This window comes from Trichogramma pretiosum, unplaced genomic scaffold (assembly GCF_000599845.2).
Source record: "Trichogramma pretiosum strain Unisexual culture from Peru unplaced genomic scaffold, Tpre_2.0 scaffold20, whole genome shotgun sequence".
Lineage (NCBI taxonomy): Eukaryota > Metazoa > Arthropoda > Insecta > Hymenoptera > Trichogrammatidae > Trichogramma > Trichogramma pretiosum.
Window position 1 is genome coordinate 2,036,525 of NW_019641696.1, and position 20,130 is coordinate 2,056,654.

The 20,130-nt window shown below is 43.5% G+C and overlaps 2 protein-coding genes across 5 annotated transcripts in view; one reads left to right on the forward strand and one right to left on the reverse strand.

Annotated features, from left to right (window-relative positions):
- Positions 1-20,130, reverse strand: part of LOC106656534 (phosphatidylinositol 3-kinase regulatory subunit alpha-like) — a 92,796-nt gene that overhangs the window by 42,863 nt on the left and 29,803 nt on the right. The gene's annotated exons all lie outside the window — the stretch shown is intronic.
- Positions 1,962-19,937, forward strand: LOC106656463. Of its 2 annotated transcripts, none has more exons than XM_023462127.1 (4): positions 1,962-2,461; positions 18,797-18,994; positions 19,065-19,364; positions 19,423-19,937. In XM_023462127.1, the coding sequence occupies exons 1-4, from the start codon at positions 2,405-2,407 to the stop codon at positions 19,708-19,710; spliced, it is 843 nt and encodes a 280-aa protein (XP_023317895.1). In that variant the 5' UTR covers positions 1,962-2,404; the 3' UTR covers positions 19,711-19,937. The 2 variants fall into 2 exon arrangements, with proteins under 2 accessions (XP_023317895.1, XP_014232947.1); XM_014377461.2 differs by lacking the exon at positions 1,962-2,461 and adding an exon at positions 18,403-18,717.

The window sequence follows — 20,130 nt, forward strand, 5'->3', positions numbered from 1 at the left end:
GTCGAGTCCGCGAGATCTAAAAATATGCATTTCGAACCTTTTAATAGAAGGTTAAGAAAACGATTTTAAAAGTCTCGGAGCTCTCTCCTTCTCTCTCGCGCTCGCGCGGCAAAAAGCTCGGCACACTTTATTGAGATAATTCTCTTGACATCTCTCAAGGTAGCCCGGTCGAAGAGCCTGCTCTGCTGTCTCGAGAGAGAGAGAGAGAGAGAGAAGCAGAAACAAGCTCTCTTCTTGTGTGTTGCAGTATATTCGGCCAAAATGAAACTTCTCTCTGCATGTGTATAGGTATATAATATGCTTTTTTTTTAAGAATCGCGTTGCTGCAACACACTGGAGAAGTCGAAAAACGTTTCTCGACGCTCGTCGAGGTAGTAAGTTTTTTGGGTGCAGTTACATAGCAGCAGCGAGGCAGGCAAGCAACGAGTGGCACTTATTACACAGATGGTGACTGCGTTCGACCATATTGCATATATATATGTATACACAGCATAAAACGTATACACGATTGCCGCGCACGACGAACGTGTCATGCGAAATTTCCATGTCGCGTAATAATAACAAAGCGACACGTTTATTAAAGCTGCGGGGGAAAGGCATGACGGCGAGCGGGGTTGTGCGGCCTGCTGACGCTCGACGTGCGCCGTATAGCTCTTTTAGTATATGCTGCTGCTGCTGGGCGCCCCGCGAAATCGAAAGTGACGAGCGCAGTCAGCCCTTATGGAGCTGCTCCTCATCCCCCCCTCCCCCTCTCCCCACTCTTTTTAATTGCGAAAAGGGTTGACGAAAACGAAATGTTTCCGCTGCTCGCAGGCGGCGGCGGCAGTAGCTTTATCGCGAAGGGTATACTACTGCGCGACGCCGCTCTAGGTGAAAAAAAGGAAAGGCAAAAAAAACGAGAGAGAGAGAGAAGGCAACTAAAAGTGAAACAGGGCGCGTATGGAAGAGATGAAAATCGAGCATGAAGCGGAAATAGAATGATTACGGCAGTAGTCGTGGCAGTGGCAGCCAAGCTGCTGCTGCTGCCGTACGTATACTGCTACGTACACGACGAGAGAGTAATATTATTTTTGCTCATTCCCGAAAGTGATGGACTTTTGCGCTTGTGTGCATGTGTGTTTGCGCGCACCGCTGTATTTAATGGCCACCCCTCGCACACACACACACGCGCGCACACTTATTTCATACACGCGGCGCTTGACATCTTTATGGCTCTCTATAGATTCGAATATTCGAATTATGTCCTCGCGCTGCTCTGTGCCGTGCTCGCGAGTACGCGCAGCAGCAGCAGCAGCAGCACATATAATGTAATGCATAAAATTTTATGTGTTTTTGCGAAAGATGAGCGGCAGCGGCAGCGGCAGCACGAGGAGGAATTTCGAGAACGAGTCCGATTTATGCGTATGATTATTTCCATACGAATGACCAAAGGCATATATATCTGTGTGCGCGTAAGTGTGTGCGTGTGTCCCTGTGCTGCACATGGACGCATATACCACTAAAGCTAAAAGCAAGAGAGAGAGAGACGAGTTAGCCATATACACACGAATTCCTGCCCTTCTCGCAAAACCTAATCAATCACCGAAAACGAGTCTCTCTCCTCCTTCGCTCTTTCTCGCTGCGCTCTGCTGTATAACCCTCCCTCTCTCTCTCTCTCTCTCTCTCTCTCTCTCTCTCTCTCTCTCGCTGCTGTAAATGTTCAGACAGCATAAAAAGGGAAGAGAGTAAAGATATTCTCCTTTTTTTTTTCAAAGAGAGAATAAGTACGCGTTGTGTGCGTGTAGGTGTGTGCATCCGCGCATACACGGGCACACGGAGCGTAGTCTCAAAAGCAAGTCAAAATTTTGCAACTTAAGCAGCAGCAGCAGCTACAGAACCAGAAGTAGCCGTATATATATATATATATACCGGAGCAGAGAGGGAGAGAGATAAGCGGCGCGTGAGAGAAGGAAAGCCGCGGGGGAGAAAGACACGAGCGACGCATACATATAGATATATAGGCATCAACAGCAGCAGCAGCAGCAGCAGTAACAGCAGAGAGAAGAAGAAGAGGAAGATTCTGCACTGCTGCTACGCGAGCTGCGACCGGAGTGCAACTCAGCAGCAGTCGGCTAACAGCGGAGTGTCAGTCGGTGGCGCATGCGCAACTCCGGCAAAACGACTCCGACCAACTCTCCGCCGTCACTCCGTTTTCTACCCGGAACGCCGCGCGATGTTCAAGGTCGTACAAAGCCCCAGCGCGCCGAAGCACATACACACATACATTCGTACACTTGCAGCAGCAGCGGCGGCGGCGGCACGTCGATGTGTGGTACGCTTTATGCGCTGGTATAGGTCGTCGTGGGGCTCGTACAACGTATAGATATATAGCTATATATGCATGTAGCAGCTCGCTCACGTATCTATGGATTTTACGCCCTCCTGGCTTGCCAGACTCGTGCCTCGACGCTTTGATGAAGGGGTATGCATAAGCCTCTACTCTTCTCTCTTCTCTCTGTCTCTCTCTCTCTCTCTCGCTCCGCGAGCTCGAGTAATTTATAATGCCAAAGGCTCGTTCATAATTTATCTATATATGCACACACACACACACGTATACAAACGCATACGTATGCAGCACAACGTTATATTGTATGGGAGGATACAAAAACGAGAGCGAGAGAGAAAGACAGACAATCATCATCATCATCATCATCATCATCATTATCATCATTGCTTATTTGGAGAGATGCAATAAAACACGAAGCAAGAAGATGAGGAAAAAAAAGAGGTAGAGAGACGCGAGAGAGATTATGCCGTGTACATTCGTTGTTAGAGCAAGGAAAAAGAATTGAGCTTAATGCAGAAATTGATCATAGAGATCTCTGATACTCGTTCGTCGAGCGAGCGAGGGAGATGAAAAAAAAAACCTAAAGAAGAGAAGAGTAGTGTCGCGCGCGCACGTTTCGTTTCTATATATCTATACGGCGCGTGAACCGTATACAATTGGATTTTATGTTTTTCAAACGAAGCTAAATTGAACGACTCCGAGCAGCGACGATGTGTATTGCTTTTTAGAACGTGTATACACGAGCAGCTCTCGGTGTACACACTAAGCTCGAATTATTTGTCGTAAAAGCTGAGCGTAGCTCGTGCGTTCGTCGACGCCAGCTGCGAATGTCACTCGTGATCTGCACGAAGAATTTTTTTTTTTTTTCGGTCTTACGTAATACACGTACGATGTTTATTCAAATGCAAAGCTCGCGCGTGCGCTCGATCGAGAGGACCCCAGGATCGCGCTGCTTGTAAATTTGGAAAATGTTTCGTTCCGATTTATCGACGCGATGATTATTTGTATACACATCTCACCGTCAAAAAGTTCGTTAAATACGCACTGATCCATGTCAGATATTTTCGCGAGGCCGAGTGTACGTCGACGTGCGCACGTACGCCGGATATTTATTTGAATTATTCTCAAGGGTGCAGCAAAAAGTCGGTTACTCTCATTATTGTCTAAGCGGACGCGTACTCTTTTAGTCGCAAATCTATAGTGGCGACTTTAACGACTTAGAACAGAGGAAATTTGCAGGGAAGAAAAACCGATATTATCGCGTGGTAGGGTGGGAGTTGAAAAAAAAAAAGAAGAAACAAATGTATAAGAAATAAGGTTTTGCATACGAAATATAATAAATCACAAGCCACGGCTGGCGGCTATCTCGTCGAATAGCTGGAGTCTAGCTGTATAGGTAGAGGTTCGTTGAGCTCAGGGCTGGGGCTTGATTTTGCTATATTTTTTCGCATTAGTATACGTCGCGTGCGAGAGAAGAGCCAACGTATGTATGGAAAGTCCTGTTTGCCCTCTCGTGCATACATACAATATGTATAGTACGTATAGCTTTGATGTGTGTATACTTTGTGCGTGCTTTAGAACGCGTAATTATGCATCTAAACAACATTAGGTTTTCCTCTGGGTAACTTTGCAGAATTTGACTAATCGATTTTCTTACGACTTTCAGACGTCACCTACATTCAATATACTTCAAACGACAAAGTATATAGGATCAATGACTCAAAAGCCTTTAATTAACCGGCCAATAATTTCCGAGTCACGTGTGAAAATACGTAAGTTTTTTTTTCGAGTCGTCGGTAGCAAACGAAACATTCTAGAACGTCAATACATAAAAAGCTTCCGATCCGTTGTGTGCACACTTTATCGCTTTCATTGTCACCTAAAATGCGGCGGCCAACGAAATCGAGCGCGGCGTGGTGAATGACGCAGGAGAAAACATTTCCACAGATCTCTTCTGCTTCTGCTGCTGCTGCACTGCTGTGCCGCCTGAATCCAAACTGCAGCGAGCAGCTACTGTGCACAGACTGATTAATTTTTACCTCCGCTTTTTTCTTCTTTTTCTTTTTTTTTTTTTTCAACGATATAGGCGTTGATCTTCGCGGAATGTACTTTCTCTACTGCCGCTGCCGCAGTTGAATTCAAAGGAAACGCCATAAAAAAATCAGGCAGCAGCAGCCGCACACATAACGATTTCGCTTCTTCGCTCGCGGCGCCACACATGCGAGTGCGCAGCGAGCTTTTGAAAAGCCGAGTGAAAATCGCGACCAAAATCGTTCTTCGTATGCGAGCTCGCGCAAAAAGATTCACCGCGCGTAACTATACGCGGCGGTATGCAAAAAAAAGATACTCGATCGCTGTGTGATTTCTTTCCAGCGCATAAAATATGCCGCGCCGTGCGGGCGGGGGTCGAAGCAAGGAGAGAATCGATTTCCTGGTTCCGCGCGCACACGAGCATACACACATACATACGGACTTGTGTTTATTACACATGCATTCCGATTGATAGCTCATCTGCTGCTGCTGCTGCAGCTGCATACAATGCTCTTTGATACATCATCCGAGGCACGTACAAATGAGAGCTATGGGATTGAGATAAAAAGCAGTATTGAATTTTTATACGATTGCTTTTATACTGCTTTTTATTGCATTTATTTAATTTTTTTCAGCTCTTTGGGTCAACACAAAAACGTAATTTGATAGAATTGATTCTTTTTGTAAATGTTGGAAAATCTTTTTTTATGCGATGAGCTTGTAAAGTGCTTCGTGAGTGCACAATATATACACACACTCCGGTGAAAGAGAGATATTATTATGTACATTTTGAAAATGGAAAACGATGCGGTCTATAACTTTTAACGTTTGCGCTCCCATATGCTTGGCTTGATATTTGCACACCAAGTATACGGCTCTTATATTTTACTACACACACACAACTGCCTCTTCTGCACATAGTACATATATAAAATATGAAGATTTAGCCGCGCAGATTTACTTAAATGTTATCGAGGCTCGTTTCCGGCATATATTAACCCGTAATAAAAGCGCCTGCTAAGTATCGACGAACAATTAGATATACGCGCCGGTTAAACGACGTTTGAAACGATAGCCAAGCGGCCGTAAAATATACGATAAGCGCCATCGAAATAAACTTGAGTTAATTAACAACTAACAAAAAAAAACACGAAGTTAAAATAAATAAATATAAATAATGATAAAATTTGATCACGTACTTGCGCGCTCATTTGGCTGGAAAAGTTTCTGTGGCAGTAGAGCTTTACCGTGTGACGCGCTCCACTAATACTCGTCGAAGTGTTTAACGCGCATAAAAAGTTAGTAGCGCAAATTTGAGGGACCGAAACGTCGTCATCTCGTCGCCGCGAACGAGTTTATTCGCTTTTCCGAGTTGTGCACCTCGAGAGTCGTGTGCGTTTGTAAACGAAGAATTTTGTTTTGTTTTTTATTCAAAGCTCAGGATTTACGAAACTCGTCGTGCGCACATCGCAATTAACTTGGATTAAAAAAAAAAAAAAAAATAAGTATATAAACTAAGACCTCTAGCAAATATATACAAGGAGTTGTCGATGACAAGAGCCGAGAAAAAATCCATTCAACTGGCAGTGTGCACACGGAATGAATTATGATTATGTAAGAGCTGGTGTATATAGCTAGAGCTAGACCGAGAGCATCGAATGTATTTTATATCCTAGAGAGAGAGAGAGAGAGAGAGAGACGATGCTGCTGCCTCTATACGTGTCCGAGCTAGTATAATAGAGAAGAGGAGAGCCTTGAAACGAAATACACGTATACGCTTATAATATCGTTAACGTTGCGCTATACGCTTGTATTTATGTACGCGCGTATATATTTATGAAGTAATTCGCACCACGCGGTCACACACGTGCTTTTTCTCTCTCTCTCTCTCTTTACTCACGCGCACACACCATCCAATAATAATGCACGCATCAGCGATCGCGAATTTTTGCGAATCGTTTCATATTTATAATTAATTTTAAAAGGCGCAGACACGTGGAAAAAAAATACTCGAGCCGATATCGCCAGTGTCAAAATACAAAATATATACAGCAGCAGCAGCAGCAGCAGCTTCGATCGTGTATATAAAAGCACACCCTGCATAATATAAAGCTCGTATATGAGAGAACGAGAGAACCTTGAAGCTCTCGCTCACGCATGCACACAGCTTCCTATTAATAATAACAGCGTGATAGCGAACTCTCGAACCTCGAGGATCGATCCGCATAACGTTACACCTATACGTACGTGACATATACGCACGATCATGTGTGTGTGTGTGTGTGTGTGTGTGTTGATACGAGAACGCGGCAATGGGTTTTTATTATATTACGCAATCGACAGTAGCCAATCGGACACGTGCTCTTGCTGTAAAGGATCAAATCGCGCGCACGAAATTCAACAATCGCAAGCCTCACACACAATGCAAGTAATGCGCCTCTGCCCGCGCTAATGCACTCTTGTACAAAGAGAAAAAAAAAGAACCGGGCAATGATGTAATCCTTTTTGAATGCGCTCGGCGCGCAAAGTATTATAAGGCGCGTGTAATGTAGTGCGCTGCCTGCTTCTCAACAGGTGCATTAATCAAGCATCCTTCTTTATACTCTTTATATTCTTTATTATTATTATCATCATCGTCGTCGTCGTTTTTTTTATTTCTGTCTCGCTAGCGATTATACTTTTTTTGTGTATATTTGTATAGTGTGTCACTGACGCGTGTATACACACGCGATCGCAAGAAACGACGATCGTCCCGAAACGAAATACACGTATAATCCATTGTTCGATAGTTATCTGTAACTGCGCGCGCGCGCGCTGGAAAGCACATCAAGGTCGGTTTTTCGTCATTTTCTTGCACAAACTCGAGTACGTACGTACGTACGTACGTACAGAGCCTCGGCCTAACGATTAATAATAATAACGATCTCTCTAGCATCGTCGTCGTACGCCGGAGCCAATCGCTCGAGATATATCCACAACATGGCATTTCTCTCTCCGTCTCTCTCGATTCGATATCGAGAAGCTAATACTTCCTGAAAATCCTCGAGACAAGTCGCGTTACGAGACGCCAAGAGTAAAGAGAGGCATGCATTTATGCATGAAAATACTATATATATATTGCACGCTCTCGAACACGAGTCTCTCTCGTTATAAAGGTAAAGCTATATGGCGCGGACGGCTGAGAGATTTTCGTACTGCCGCTGCTGCTGCGTGCGGGTAGGTGAAAGATTAGATAAATTGAGAGCACGAGAGCAGCAGCAGCAGCTTGAAACTCGCGTGCGTGCATTTTATACGTATCCTATTCCTACATATATATAATATGTATGAGCGACTCGATCGCGAGGCGCGCGCATGGCATTTACTGATTGGACTCTCTCTCTCTCTCTCTTTCCTTACTCGAGGGTCAAGGCTTTTCCTCGAGCGAGCCACAAAAAATATATAACGGAAAAAACCTAATAGCCCGATGTACATCCACTTATAACGATTAAAAGGCTGTATTTTCGGGCGCAAAGAAAAAGTACAAAACGCCATCGTGTACAGAAAACGTCTTTGGGGCTTTTCTTTATCGCGTATACATATAGCGCATGCATACATCAACGAGCTCGCACAGAGAGGCGCGTCTCTCTCGTCGTCTCTTTAACCAATTCGCAAACGTATGTATAATGTAAGAAGAGAAATTTTAGCTCGCTCGCTCGCTCGCTGCTGCTTTATGCACACACACTCGTAAGTCTCTCTCTCTCTCTCCCTCTCACTTTATAGATATATAAGAGAGCCACATGTAATGCGCTTTGCACTTTCACTGAATACAAGATGAGAGCGCGGCGCTAATGTTGGCTCGCGCTCCTCTACTATAATACGGCAGGTAAGAAAAGAAGTGAATAGCGGCGGCAGCAGCCGGCAAAGCGCATCGACGACTGCCGTGTGAGAATATATTTCGAGGAGAGACTCGAGAAACGAGAATATTCGCATAGACCCCGCGTCGATGCACATAAAGAAATTGCGAAAGGTTCAACAGCGGAAAAAAATCTCAATTGAAACGTGTGCAGCGGCGGCAGCTTTTTGTCGATGCGATTTTCCGAACGCGTCGAAAGTCACGGAATTTCATGTAGCCATCGCCGCCGCCTTGGAGTAAAACTTGAGCAGCGGCAGCAAGAGTTTCTAAAATTATTACGTTCATCGCGAGTTAATATATCGAATTATATACAGAACTACTGTGCCTTCCAAAGGATCTTTTTTTTTCTTTTTTTTTTCTTACTTTTGTACGTCTCCTTTATTTTCGCTTACGCGATCTCTTCTCGTCGCCGGTGACACGAGTCCTCGAACTACTAAAGCGGCGCAGCACTCATACAAAATCCGTCGATTCACCATCGTCGTCTCGTCCCGTCGTCTCGTCTCGCGAGCTAAATACGCGAACGCTTCGAAAATCAATTGAACATAATTGCACTTATGGAAATGATGAATAATTTATGAGGTATATCTATATAAAATACATACGTATATACCGCGCATGATATGCAATTATTAAACTCTCTCACACATCGTATAATACTCACACACACACACACACATACACACGTGTACGAGAACGATGAATAAATTAAGTTACGTGAAGCGTAGCAAAAGGTAACTGAAATCACGCCGATAATTTTTCCATATAGGCGCGCGTACGTACGCGGGCGCGAGCTCGAGCTGAGGCCGAGGATTTTTCGAATTTCATTATATAATTATATATATGCACCGCGAGGCTCGTATACGCGTATGCATAATACAATATATAAAATATATATGGGTAAGGCTCAGAATTTTGTAAATAATCGTTCGCACGTATATCACAAATCTTGACGCGCTTTTAATATGTTATAGTACATGGTAAAACGGTCGAAAAACCATAATTTTAGGCCCCCATCCCCCTGCTACCCCCCTCCTCCCCCATAAACGTTCATTCATCATAGTTACATTCTTCTTCAGATGTCTTCTGAATTTCGCTTTATACTTTGTTATCCTCTCGATTGGGTTAGGAAGCTTCAATCGAAAACTTGAAACGGTCAAAATTTATTAAAATTCGACAAGGAATTCAAAAAAAAATATTTTCAGAGTTTTTACTGGAACCTCTTTATGAATTTTCAAAATTTTCAATAATTTTTTCTGAAGGCCTGAAGCACTCAAAAAATCTGAAAAAATTCAAGGTTGTTTGGATTGTTGGAAAGTATTTTTGTGAATTTTTTCCGATTTTTTAATTGCTTCAGGCCTTCAGAAAAAATATAGATAGAAAATGAACGTTTATACGGGAGGAGGAGGTAAGAGGGGCGAGGGGGTATAAAATTTTGGTTTTGGGACCTTTTTACCATGTACTGTAACATACCAAAAGCGCGTAAAAATTGGTGATATACGTGCGCACGATTATTTAAAATATTCTGAGCCTTACCAATATATATTATGAGCCTCGTCGTGAAAAGTGAGAGCGATGCGATATTTCGTGCGATTCTCGTTTTTTTTATTCCTTCAAATCTTCTATAACTCGTGTGTTGTCATGACCTTAAAAATATCCATACGCGAGTCTCTTACGTAAGAGATGAAAATCAAACGGACACTTCAGGATGGATCATCTCTCTCTGTGTGGTTCTTTTTTTTCTTTCTTTTTATTTCCACCTTCTGAAACCAGAACTCGCGAGCTCGAGCGATAAAAGGTGTAAATTTATCTACGATATAATATGCATGTAGCTGGGTATTATATACGTATATACCAGGCGGTGCAGATCGAAGAGATAAGCGCGAGTCAGAGTCGAGACACGTCCCGAAAGCATCACCCGCAGACGAGCTCGAACGAACGAACGTATATAACACAGCGACTCACACATATATATACACGAGTATAAGGCTGTAAAAGTTTCGTTTTTCTCTTTCTCTCGACTTTAGGTCGGATGATACACATATATACACACTTATATATATTTTTCAGGGTCTAATCCTTTTAAGAGACGCATAACTTCTACTATGTGATAGCACCGATTGCCTCACACACGCACACATGCACACATACACATTAAACGCATACATGCACACACCTGGAGAGACGAGCGTATGTATTACCCGTTACGGGAACTGAATACGAGAAGTACAAAGTAGGATGATGATGATGATGATGAAGAAGACGGAGAACGAACGAACGAGAAGAAGACGAAGAAGAAGAAGGCATAAAAAGATGAGATAGGAAGAGACATAGAAGTCAAGGCTTTTTGCGCTGTGTGTGCCTCTCTCGCGCAGACGACGACGTGTTGCTCTGGGTGCTTTATAACGAGAATTAAATTATAGCTTTGAAAAATCAAGTTTAGATGAATAACTAACTCTCGAGCCATATAGATATATATAACATTTATTCCAACGCGCCAGATCTGCTGCTGCCGCTGCTGCAGCTCATATATATAACGAATTTATGTATTTGCAACGAGCGACGACGATAACGCTTACATGCATTATTGTATATATAGCAGCAGTAGTCCACAAGAGGGCTTATATGGAGCTCTGTGTCTCGACGATCGGAGTCAAGCAAAAAAAAAAAAAAACTCCATTAAATCGCGAGCTCGACTCGACTCGAGTATAAGCTCTCTCTTTTACTCGCGTGATCTACAATACGCGTAGTACGGGTTGATTTTTGTGCTGCAGTCACACACAAGGCGATCGCGGAGAGATAAAGTTTCATTTTCGAGTCGTCGCAGCTCGAAAACTAACTCTTGAACGTCGCGTTTGCCTAACAATGAAATATATATACATATATATATTAGAGTGAGAGAGAACTGCAATCAACGCTTGTTCGCGCTACAGCAGAAAACTTCAAAAGCGCGAGGCGTTATAACTCGCGTTATAACTCGCGTTATTTTCAGTCCCTCTCGCGTGCTTTATAGAATAAGTGTGTGTGTGAGTGAGTGTACAACGTTATATGTATATATTTTAACACACACGCACAGAGCGCATATATATTTTAGAAACATTTATCTTGGACCCCTTCAGCACTGCTTCGTAGTCGTCGTCGTCGTCTCGGTAGCGCAGCACAACATTTTTGCAGCGGCGCAGCGCAGCGCCGTCGCCACCGACTCCACCGCGTCGACTCTACCGCTGCTGCCGCAATAAGAGTTTAGGCACGCAATTAAATAACAATTAGCAAGAGCCGGAACTACGTTGCATTGCAAATTCCCCTATAGTGTATACGATGATCATCGTCGTGTACGCACACACACACACGTGAATTATACACGCAGACGTATATATATATAGGACAGTCGTTGCTGCCGCGGCGCGATGCAACTCGCGGTACTTACGTATACGTGTATGTACGTATAGCCGCATAATGCATATAATGCGTTTATATTGAATTTCAACTTGTTGATGCGTTTTATTTTTAAAACGTCGTGTGTGCCCGCGGGGCCTACGTGTAGACTAATCGATATTTTTCACGCGAGTAGACGAGAAAAACATGGGTGCAAGCTAGCTAGCCAGCCAGACGACGACGACGACGACGCTGCACTGCTCTATCCGACTTATTTAAAAAAATTTTTTTTGTTCCTACAATATACATTAGTATATTTCATCGTGTATCGCGTAGCTCGTCGACGAGTTGTTCTCGAGCAGTCCGAAGAAATATTTTTTTTTTTTTGGTGTAGTAGTAGTAGTGTAACATTATCATCGCCCGAACGAAACCACAAATGCGTGCGTTTCTAGAAAATTACGGGCTTACACACTACTGCGAGGCTCTCGCACACACAGGCACACACAGACCCACAGACACTTAGTACCTCTAACTACACGTATACGGATTCGCTTGCACCCTCGAGGTTGAGGCACGGTATATATAGAGGCAATAAGAGTGGAGCCGAGCGAGTATTATGGTATGTGTAGTGGTGACTGCTGCTGCTGCTGCCATGCAGTAGTGTAATTCATAACTCGGCCGTACACACACACACACACACACACACATACACTCACGATGGTCCTTTTTATTTTTCGTCCTGGTCGTCGCGCGAAGGCATCATAAATCATCGTACATACGTTGCATACGTATATATCCACCACATGCAGCATGCAGCCAGCAGCAGTACACAACACACGCTCGAGCGAGTATATATATGAGCGAACGAACGAACGAACGAGAGAGACGAATGTTATAATATGCACACAGCACACTGCCAGGCCCACAAGGAAGCCAGCGAGCGAGAGAGAGAGAGAGAGAGAGAAACCAAAGAGCTTTGCGCGATAGTTGGCTATAAGGACGCGCGCGCTCGCGAGCCCGCGCATATGTAGATGGTCTTATATAGTGTATAATTAAATAATTCAAGATAAAAACGATGGCGAGTGAATTGCAAATGTGTCAGTGCGCGCGCGCAAGTGTGTGTGTATGTGTAAATGCATATACATATGGGCTAATTGCTTGCGCCGTTGCTGCCGCTGCTTGCGTGTCAAATGAACGCGCGACGTTCTCTCTCTCTCTCTTTCTCTGTAAGGCGCTGTCGTTCGCGCGCGCAAGCATATAACACATGTAAAACTGCATACGAGCTCTCGGGGACTCGGAGCGAGCCAAGCTGTGTTGTGTGTATGGTTGTGTGGCAGCACATAAAAGACGAAAGAGAGAGAGAGAGAGAAAAAGGGGTGACTTTATCGGCGACCAAAATCGACGGGATGTATATGGTATGGTATGGGCATGGTGTTGTGTGTGCGCGAGCGAGTCGCTGCTGCTGCTGCTCGCGTATACAAAAGACCATGTAGGCACAAGTGTGTGTGTGTGTGTGTGTGTGACGTGCTGCACACGCAGTAGTACAGTAGTAGCTGCACACCGCCGCGCGTGGGGCTCTCTCTCTCTCTAGCCCGGTAAATAGCTGAATTCATTAAGTTTAATAATACATAACTGCATATAAGCAAAGTGCAACACAACTGACCTAAAACGACGACGAGCGACTCGCGTATACAGCAAAAGTGCCGTCGACCGTACGCTGTATATAGCTGTAGCTATAAACTGGTAGCTGATCGTCGGTATAAAGGCTGCACTTTTCTTTTATTCGCTCTGTTCTTTACTTTTTCGGAGTCGGCTCGAATTGCGATGCACCGCTGTTACTCCAGCGATAGTGGAATTACGTACAGAGCTGCTGCTGCTCTAGGCTTGCGTATAGTAGTACGCGATATAATAAATCAAAAGCCTAAATAATGATCTCTTTAAGCCACGGCGCCGCACGCGACGGGTATGATGATCTTTTAAATAAACCGTATCTATCATAACTCCGAGATCAGAAACATCGTAATAATACCGAGTTTCATTGCGTTTATATATATGTGTGTGTCGTGGAAATCTCTCTCTGCTGCTGCGTTCGCGTATGCCAAAAAGTCCGCCGCAGAATTTTCCACCCGCAACGACAAGCTCTTAATCATCAAAGTGTCTGCATCATCGTCCGTAACGAAACGTGTAAGATGTGCGTGTGTGTGCGTGTGCTTACATGTACATAATAATGCACATATCGCGTGGCCGAGAGAGCAGCTATACTGTTTCGGGCGTCGGCGGCGATGCATCGTCGTCGTCGTCGTCGTCGAAAATTCACTTATCGCGCGTACCAAGCCGCCACCACCACCGACGTCGTCGTCGTCGCCACCAACCCGACTTTCACTGAGTAGTTGTAGAGGCCGAGAGAGAGAGAGAGAGAGAGAGAGAGGACGGAAACACCAGCAGCAGCAGGTCTACCGTTGGATGTATATGTTTAGCTTAGCTTACTACTCTCTTCTCTTGTGTGTAAATTATACTATATACTCTGCTGCTGCTGCTGCTGCTGTGTGGCAGGGCAAAACTCCAGACGCGTGACGAGAATGCAATTAGCGGCTTTTCGGTGCTTCCGCGCGCGAGCTAGCGAACGCTACTATACACCCGTGTGCTATATAGTTTACCTCGCGAAGAGCACGCTTAGCGCCTCTATATTTAAACTCGTCGAGCGAACGAGAAGAGAGCGAGCGAGAGAGAGAACATGGTCAGTGTATAAAGAGATTGAAAGAGAGCTTTAGTACTTTTAACGCGCGCGCGCAAGCGTCCCGGCGCAACGAAAACTATATACACGGATGGAAAATATTCGCCAAAGCTCTCTGGGGGGGAAGGTACACACGCACACGGACTTTTCCAAGGCAATTTTCCTGGGGGGGATCAATTACTATGGTACAACGCGACGAAAATGTGTGTGTGTACAGCGAAAAATTGGATGAATTAAAATTTAAAATTTTAGAAAAATAGCTTCGAGAGAGAATTCGTAATATAATATCGAAGAGGAAGTTTATAATTACCGAATGAATAATTATCGGGCTCTTTTCATATATACATATATGTAACATTTTTATAAATCTATCGAAATCGATATTTATTCAATTGGGGAAACGCGCGGCAAAAGTTATTGCCAAAAGCGTGTAATGTATGCTTAAACATTCAACCGATCGGCAGCGATCGAATAAAAATAAATTTCCTGCCTGAATTAGAAACTCACAAGCTTTGGACTGCCACTGCTACTGCTACTGCTGCTTGGGAAAGCATAATAAACAAATGCCTCGAATGTTTAGACGTACGTGCGATATACGCCGTACAGTATAGCTCGCGTTCCGGGTTTCCACGAGCTATTTTCCTTGGGATATTCAAAGAGAGAGATGCTCGCTTATATATTTATCGCTGTGTGTGTGTGCGTGTGCGTGTGTGCATAAACTCGACGTGTGTGCGATTGTTAGGCAATTGCATAAGAGCCTCTCATACCGCTGCTGCTGCTGCCAGCCAGCCTCGATTGAAGCCTCGCTGCTCTGCACGTGAATTCAAATATTTCGCCGCCTCTACTGCTATCGTCGATTATCGCCTCGAGATATCGCGCGGCTGCACTCCGCGTGCACAGCAGCAATGTGGCATTTATATATATATTTTATGTATATATTTATTCGCGTTATCGACGCTGCGGCTCTCGTTATAATTAAATTCTCTACGCGATTATTGGCGATAATCTACGATCAGTCATCAGAGCTGTCGGACTTTTAATTCGACACATCGAATACACACTCGATCGAGTGCGCGCAGCAGCAGCGCAGGGGGGACATGCAGAGGTGCTCGTATTAGTATGTGTGCGTGTGTGCAGGTAGTATCTATAGTAACGCGACTTGACTCTCCTGGGAAATTATCTCTCTCTCTCTCTCTTTTCGCGACGCTTTTGAATATGTCTCAAAGCCAAGAGAGTGTATATAAGTATCAAATTCACGCCCGATGACGTGACCATAAAATCCCTCTCAATTGCTCGATGATTTAGGGATCGTTCGAAGTTTAATTAACTCGATGGCTCAGAAGGGACACTACTACTACGACGACGACTACGACGAGGGCAAAGGAGATGGAGACGAAGCAGAAGAAGGTGGAAACTCGACATCCATTCGCTCGCCGGAGCCAACGATTTCGAACGGAGAGTATATATACGCGCTTGACTAATTCGACGGTTAAATTTTGATAAATTACGCTTTTGCGCAGCTCGAGCTTGCGCGCACGTACGTACGTATACGTATATAGTAATATGAAGAAAACCTCAAAATAGCCGGATCGCGTGTTTCGTAAAACTTTCGGAGCTCGATTTGAAAACGCACACTACCAATTTCTCTCGCGCTCCTTCGTTTTTCGCTTTTTGTTTCGCGCGTTCTCTCGCGCGCAAAATAAGAAAAAAAAAACAGAAGACAAGTCGTGTACGTATCGCATCGCGCGCAAAAATATTCTTCTGCAGCGTTGAAATTAATGATAAAAGCGTAATAATCTTATGTATAAAAAGCTCGCTATACGCGACTCGAAAAAGTAAATCAGATCGCTTCGAGCGACTTTTTATACTTTTCATGCTCGGTTTTCGAGGAAACGACTTGATATATCGGTTATGAAAATACGATTAAAAAAGGAGAGAGGGAAAATAAAAACGGTACGATAGTCCAGAAATTATAATTCACTCTGCCGATGTCTGTGTGTGTGTGTGTGTGTGTGTGAGTGTGTCTCGCACGGATGCATTGCTAACATAAAACTGCAGCTGCTGCTCAGCTCAGCTCAGAGCTCGGCTCGCGCTGGCTCTCTGCAGCGTATAATAAGCGCGCGCGTACGCACATAAAACGCCTATATGCACGGATATTTATAATATGTTTGTGGTTTTACTCATATATACACGCATACATGCATGCGTATAAAGTCGAACCGTATAGTCTCTCTCTCTCTCTCTCTCGCTTGCTCCTTTACGCGCGTGGGTTAATTTTAGTCTAATCGACCGTTTCGCCGCTATGATATCTCGTGCCCCGCGCGCACCGAGCACGCACTCGCGCACGTGCGCAAACGATCTCCGCCATAGTAGGCAGCTTATAACTGCAACAGCGGCAGCGGAATATATAACGCGGCATGCATATGCGAGAGCCGAGTTAAGCAATTGGTTCGAGCGAGCGCGCCCAAGCTCGAAAGTCGCTGAAACTTTGCGCTTGAGAATATCGCACTATGCTTAATACTACTGCTGCCGCTGCTGCTGCCACGACACGAGACTTGCTTTCATCGCAAGCTATATGGATGTGCTCGTGTGTGTGTGTGTGTGTGCGTGTGCATTGACTGCAGGCGGCAGGGTTCACGCTTCGAGGCAAGCCGGGTCAAAAAAAAGAGTGTAAGCGAGAGAGAATGAGAAAAGGTCTCGCGCGACGAACGAATTGTTTTTGCATATGTATATAACTTTTATTAGCTGCTGCACGAGCGAGCCAGAGTCGTATAAATTATAATCCTCGAAGCCTGTGCTGGTAAGCGCGCGAGATGTTACAATTTAATTATATACCGCACCGGAGCAGTGGGTTTATAATGCCAAGCGCGTACAGCACGTGCAAAACAAAAATAATAATAATAATAACGAAGAGTCAAAGAAGGAAATATTTTTCTCGTGACTCGCGATCGCGAAACTCTTTTTCAAAAGATTCACACACACACACCCATTTATAAATGTGTATATGTACGTGTCTGCGAGCGCGAAAACGATGATATGATCTCTTGGAAAATTGCACTCTACACATATACGCTTGAGTTTGGGCGCGACGAGCGCGCCACACAAAACTAGATCGGTCGAGAGAGAGAGAGAGAGAGAGAGAGAGCGCAGCGAGCTTTACATACGCGATCATATATTATACAGCTCTGCCTATGTGAACGCAGCAGCAGCAGTAGCAGTACAGAGGGCTATTAGTCACGTGACCAATCAATGGATGCGGCTCTACGACGACGAAGAGCGGAGCGCCTCTCGTTATACACACACACACACACGCAGAGAGAGAGCTATACATCGTGTCGTTAAAAGTTGACATCTAACACGCTCTAATTTGTCGTAACAACGATTGCAATTATTTGCACTGTTATCTCCGTGTGTGTGTGTGTGTGTGTGTGTGTCTTATATGTATGAACGCGCGAGTGTGTATCATTGTCTCATTGTTATAAATTGAGCTTTATATACGGTGCGGTGTGTATATGTATATATATGAGCGCGTCCAGCATAAGTCGGCCAGCCCGCGCGATTACGGCATTTTCGGCCGAAAGTATCGTATCTTTAGCTCGCTCGCAAACGTTTACCAAAAGTCAGAAAAAAAACACATGGATCGATAGATTTTTTCCTCTTCTTTTTAGTGGTGTAACTTAAAAAATTCTTAAAAATTGATTTTGTGGTAAAAATTCGACTCGAATGTTTAAGTCGATTTATCTCAAATATGTGTTCTCCGATTTCAAAATAAACTGCACCAATCGAAAGAGGAGGCAAAAATCTATCGAAAACAATGTTTTCCAGGATGGAGAAATTATAACAAGTATTAAAGATGTCGAGATGAATGAGCGCGGGTAGGCGCGCGCGGACCTCTTTGCCGTGTGCCAGCAGCGCCACACGCCCGCCGCCGTGTCTTTATCTTTTCGACTCTCTCACAATCGCTAAAAAAATGCTGGAAAAATAATGTAAATGCGTAAATCATTAAAATTCGTGCATACAACGAGATAAAAAAAACTTGAAAAGAAATCAGAATGAACGATAAGGTGGTATTTTTGTTGAATTTTTTTATCAATGGATTGATTAGTTGAATGCGGAAATATACAGGCAAATTGTAGTCATAGGATAATAGTCATGTACAACTAAATTTATATCAAGTGAAGATGTGTATCAATAGATTGATAATCTCATTAAAAAAAGTGCTCGTCGTTATAGTTTTATTTTCAAAATTCGCAAAAATTCAACTATAAAATGTAGATGCTTAGCTCCGTTTATTCACAGTAGCCCACGAACATTTGAATCATGAAGTTCCACATTGCTTTTGCCGTATTATTCCTTATTTGCGTAAGTTTGAACTCTTGAGTGTCGTCGCGATATTTATAACTAATTTTTTACCTTATTCATAAAACGAACTTTTTCTCAGGGAGCGCAAGCTCGAGCAGTCGAAGGCGATATCAAGGAGCAGCTAAAAATCTTTATTGACTTTCTGGAAACAACCATAAAGCCAGTCGTGACCGAGCCCCACCGACGAATTGAGCAAATTATAATAGATGTGCAGGAAAGTGCAAAGGAGGATTTGAAAAAAATCCGCGTCAAGCGTGCAGCAGAATTATTAGATTGGGTAAACATTTTTTTCGATTCTACTACATACATCGAATATATGCATAAATAATATTCTCAATCGAATTTAGATGGATAAAGATGAACTTAAAAAACTAGCAGATGCAGCCATCGAAATGTCTACTGATAATACGTTCGATTGCGGATCCATAATCTCGGGCCCAATATTAAAGTATGGCTGGATAATCGATACGATGCTAGAACAGTGCGTACAAAGCAATTTAACAAAGTTTCTGCAGCCTTTGAACAAGACCCTCGTGGCGCTCGACGAGACCTTCGTCGTCTTCGACAATCAGGTCGAGGTGGCTAAAAAATGCGTCGACGATGCTACCCTCTCAACATCGTTCTCCGCAACCGAGTGCTTAATGAAGGTAAGAATAACACGAGCCGATTACTGATCATAAAATAAAACTTCATTCATTTTTTCAGGCAGTAATTACCGTCGACACTGCTTCGTTGGAGGCTTCGAAACAAGTCGATTTCATTAAGTTGAATGAGCAATATTATCAATTCATGAAAGAATTAGACCAATGCGAACAACCAGAAGCTTACGAAAAAGTAAAAACCCAGATACATAAAGCGCAAAATGGGATGAGAAATTGCTTTATCAGAATTACCGAAGGAAAAGCAGTGAGATTAACGGATCGTGATTTTTGGCATTCTATTGACACAAATCCAGAGGAGATAGGATACGAGCGGTACCCTAAGTGGCCCTGAACATTTTGGATATGCAATAATTCTACTATTTTAATATGTAAATTTAATGTGTAATACATGTGCTGTATATCAATTAAACATTGAAAATGAAATGCGCTATTCACTGAAGAATTTAATAACACTGATAAAAATATAATTATGATTGTTTTTCATAAATTTTTTCCAACACGGTCAGTCACTGATACGTCTACCATACTTCTCACCGATTGAATTGAAAAAAAAATGTATTTCGCATCGGCTTCAATAAATAATATCAATAATAATAATAAAGTTTTAAAATCTAGACATTATTTTTATCTATTCAGCGGCATTCGATTTGACAATATAAAGCCCAGGCGCGACCGCGCGCAATGCACGAGCTGCGCACGATATATAGAAGAAAGAGCGAAGAAAAAAAAATTACATATACATCGAACTATT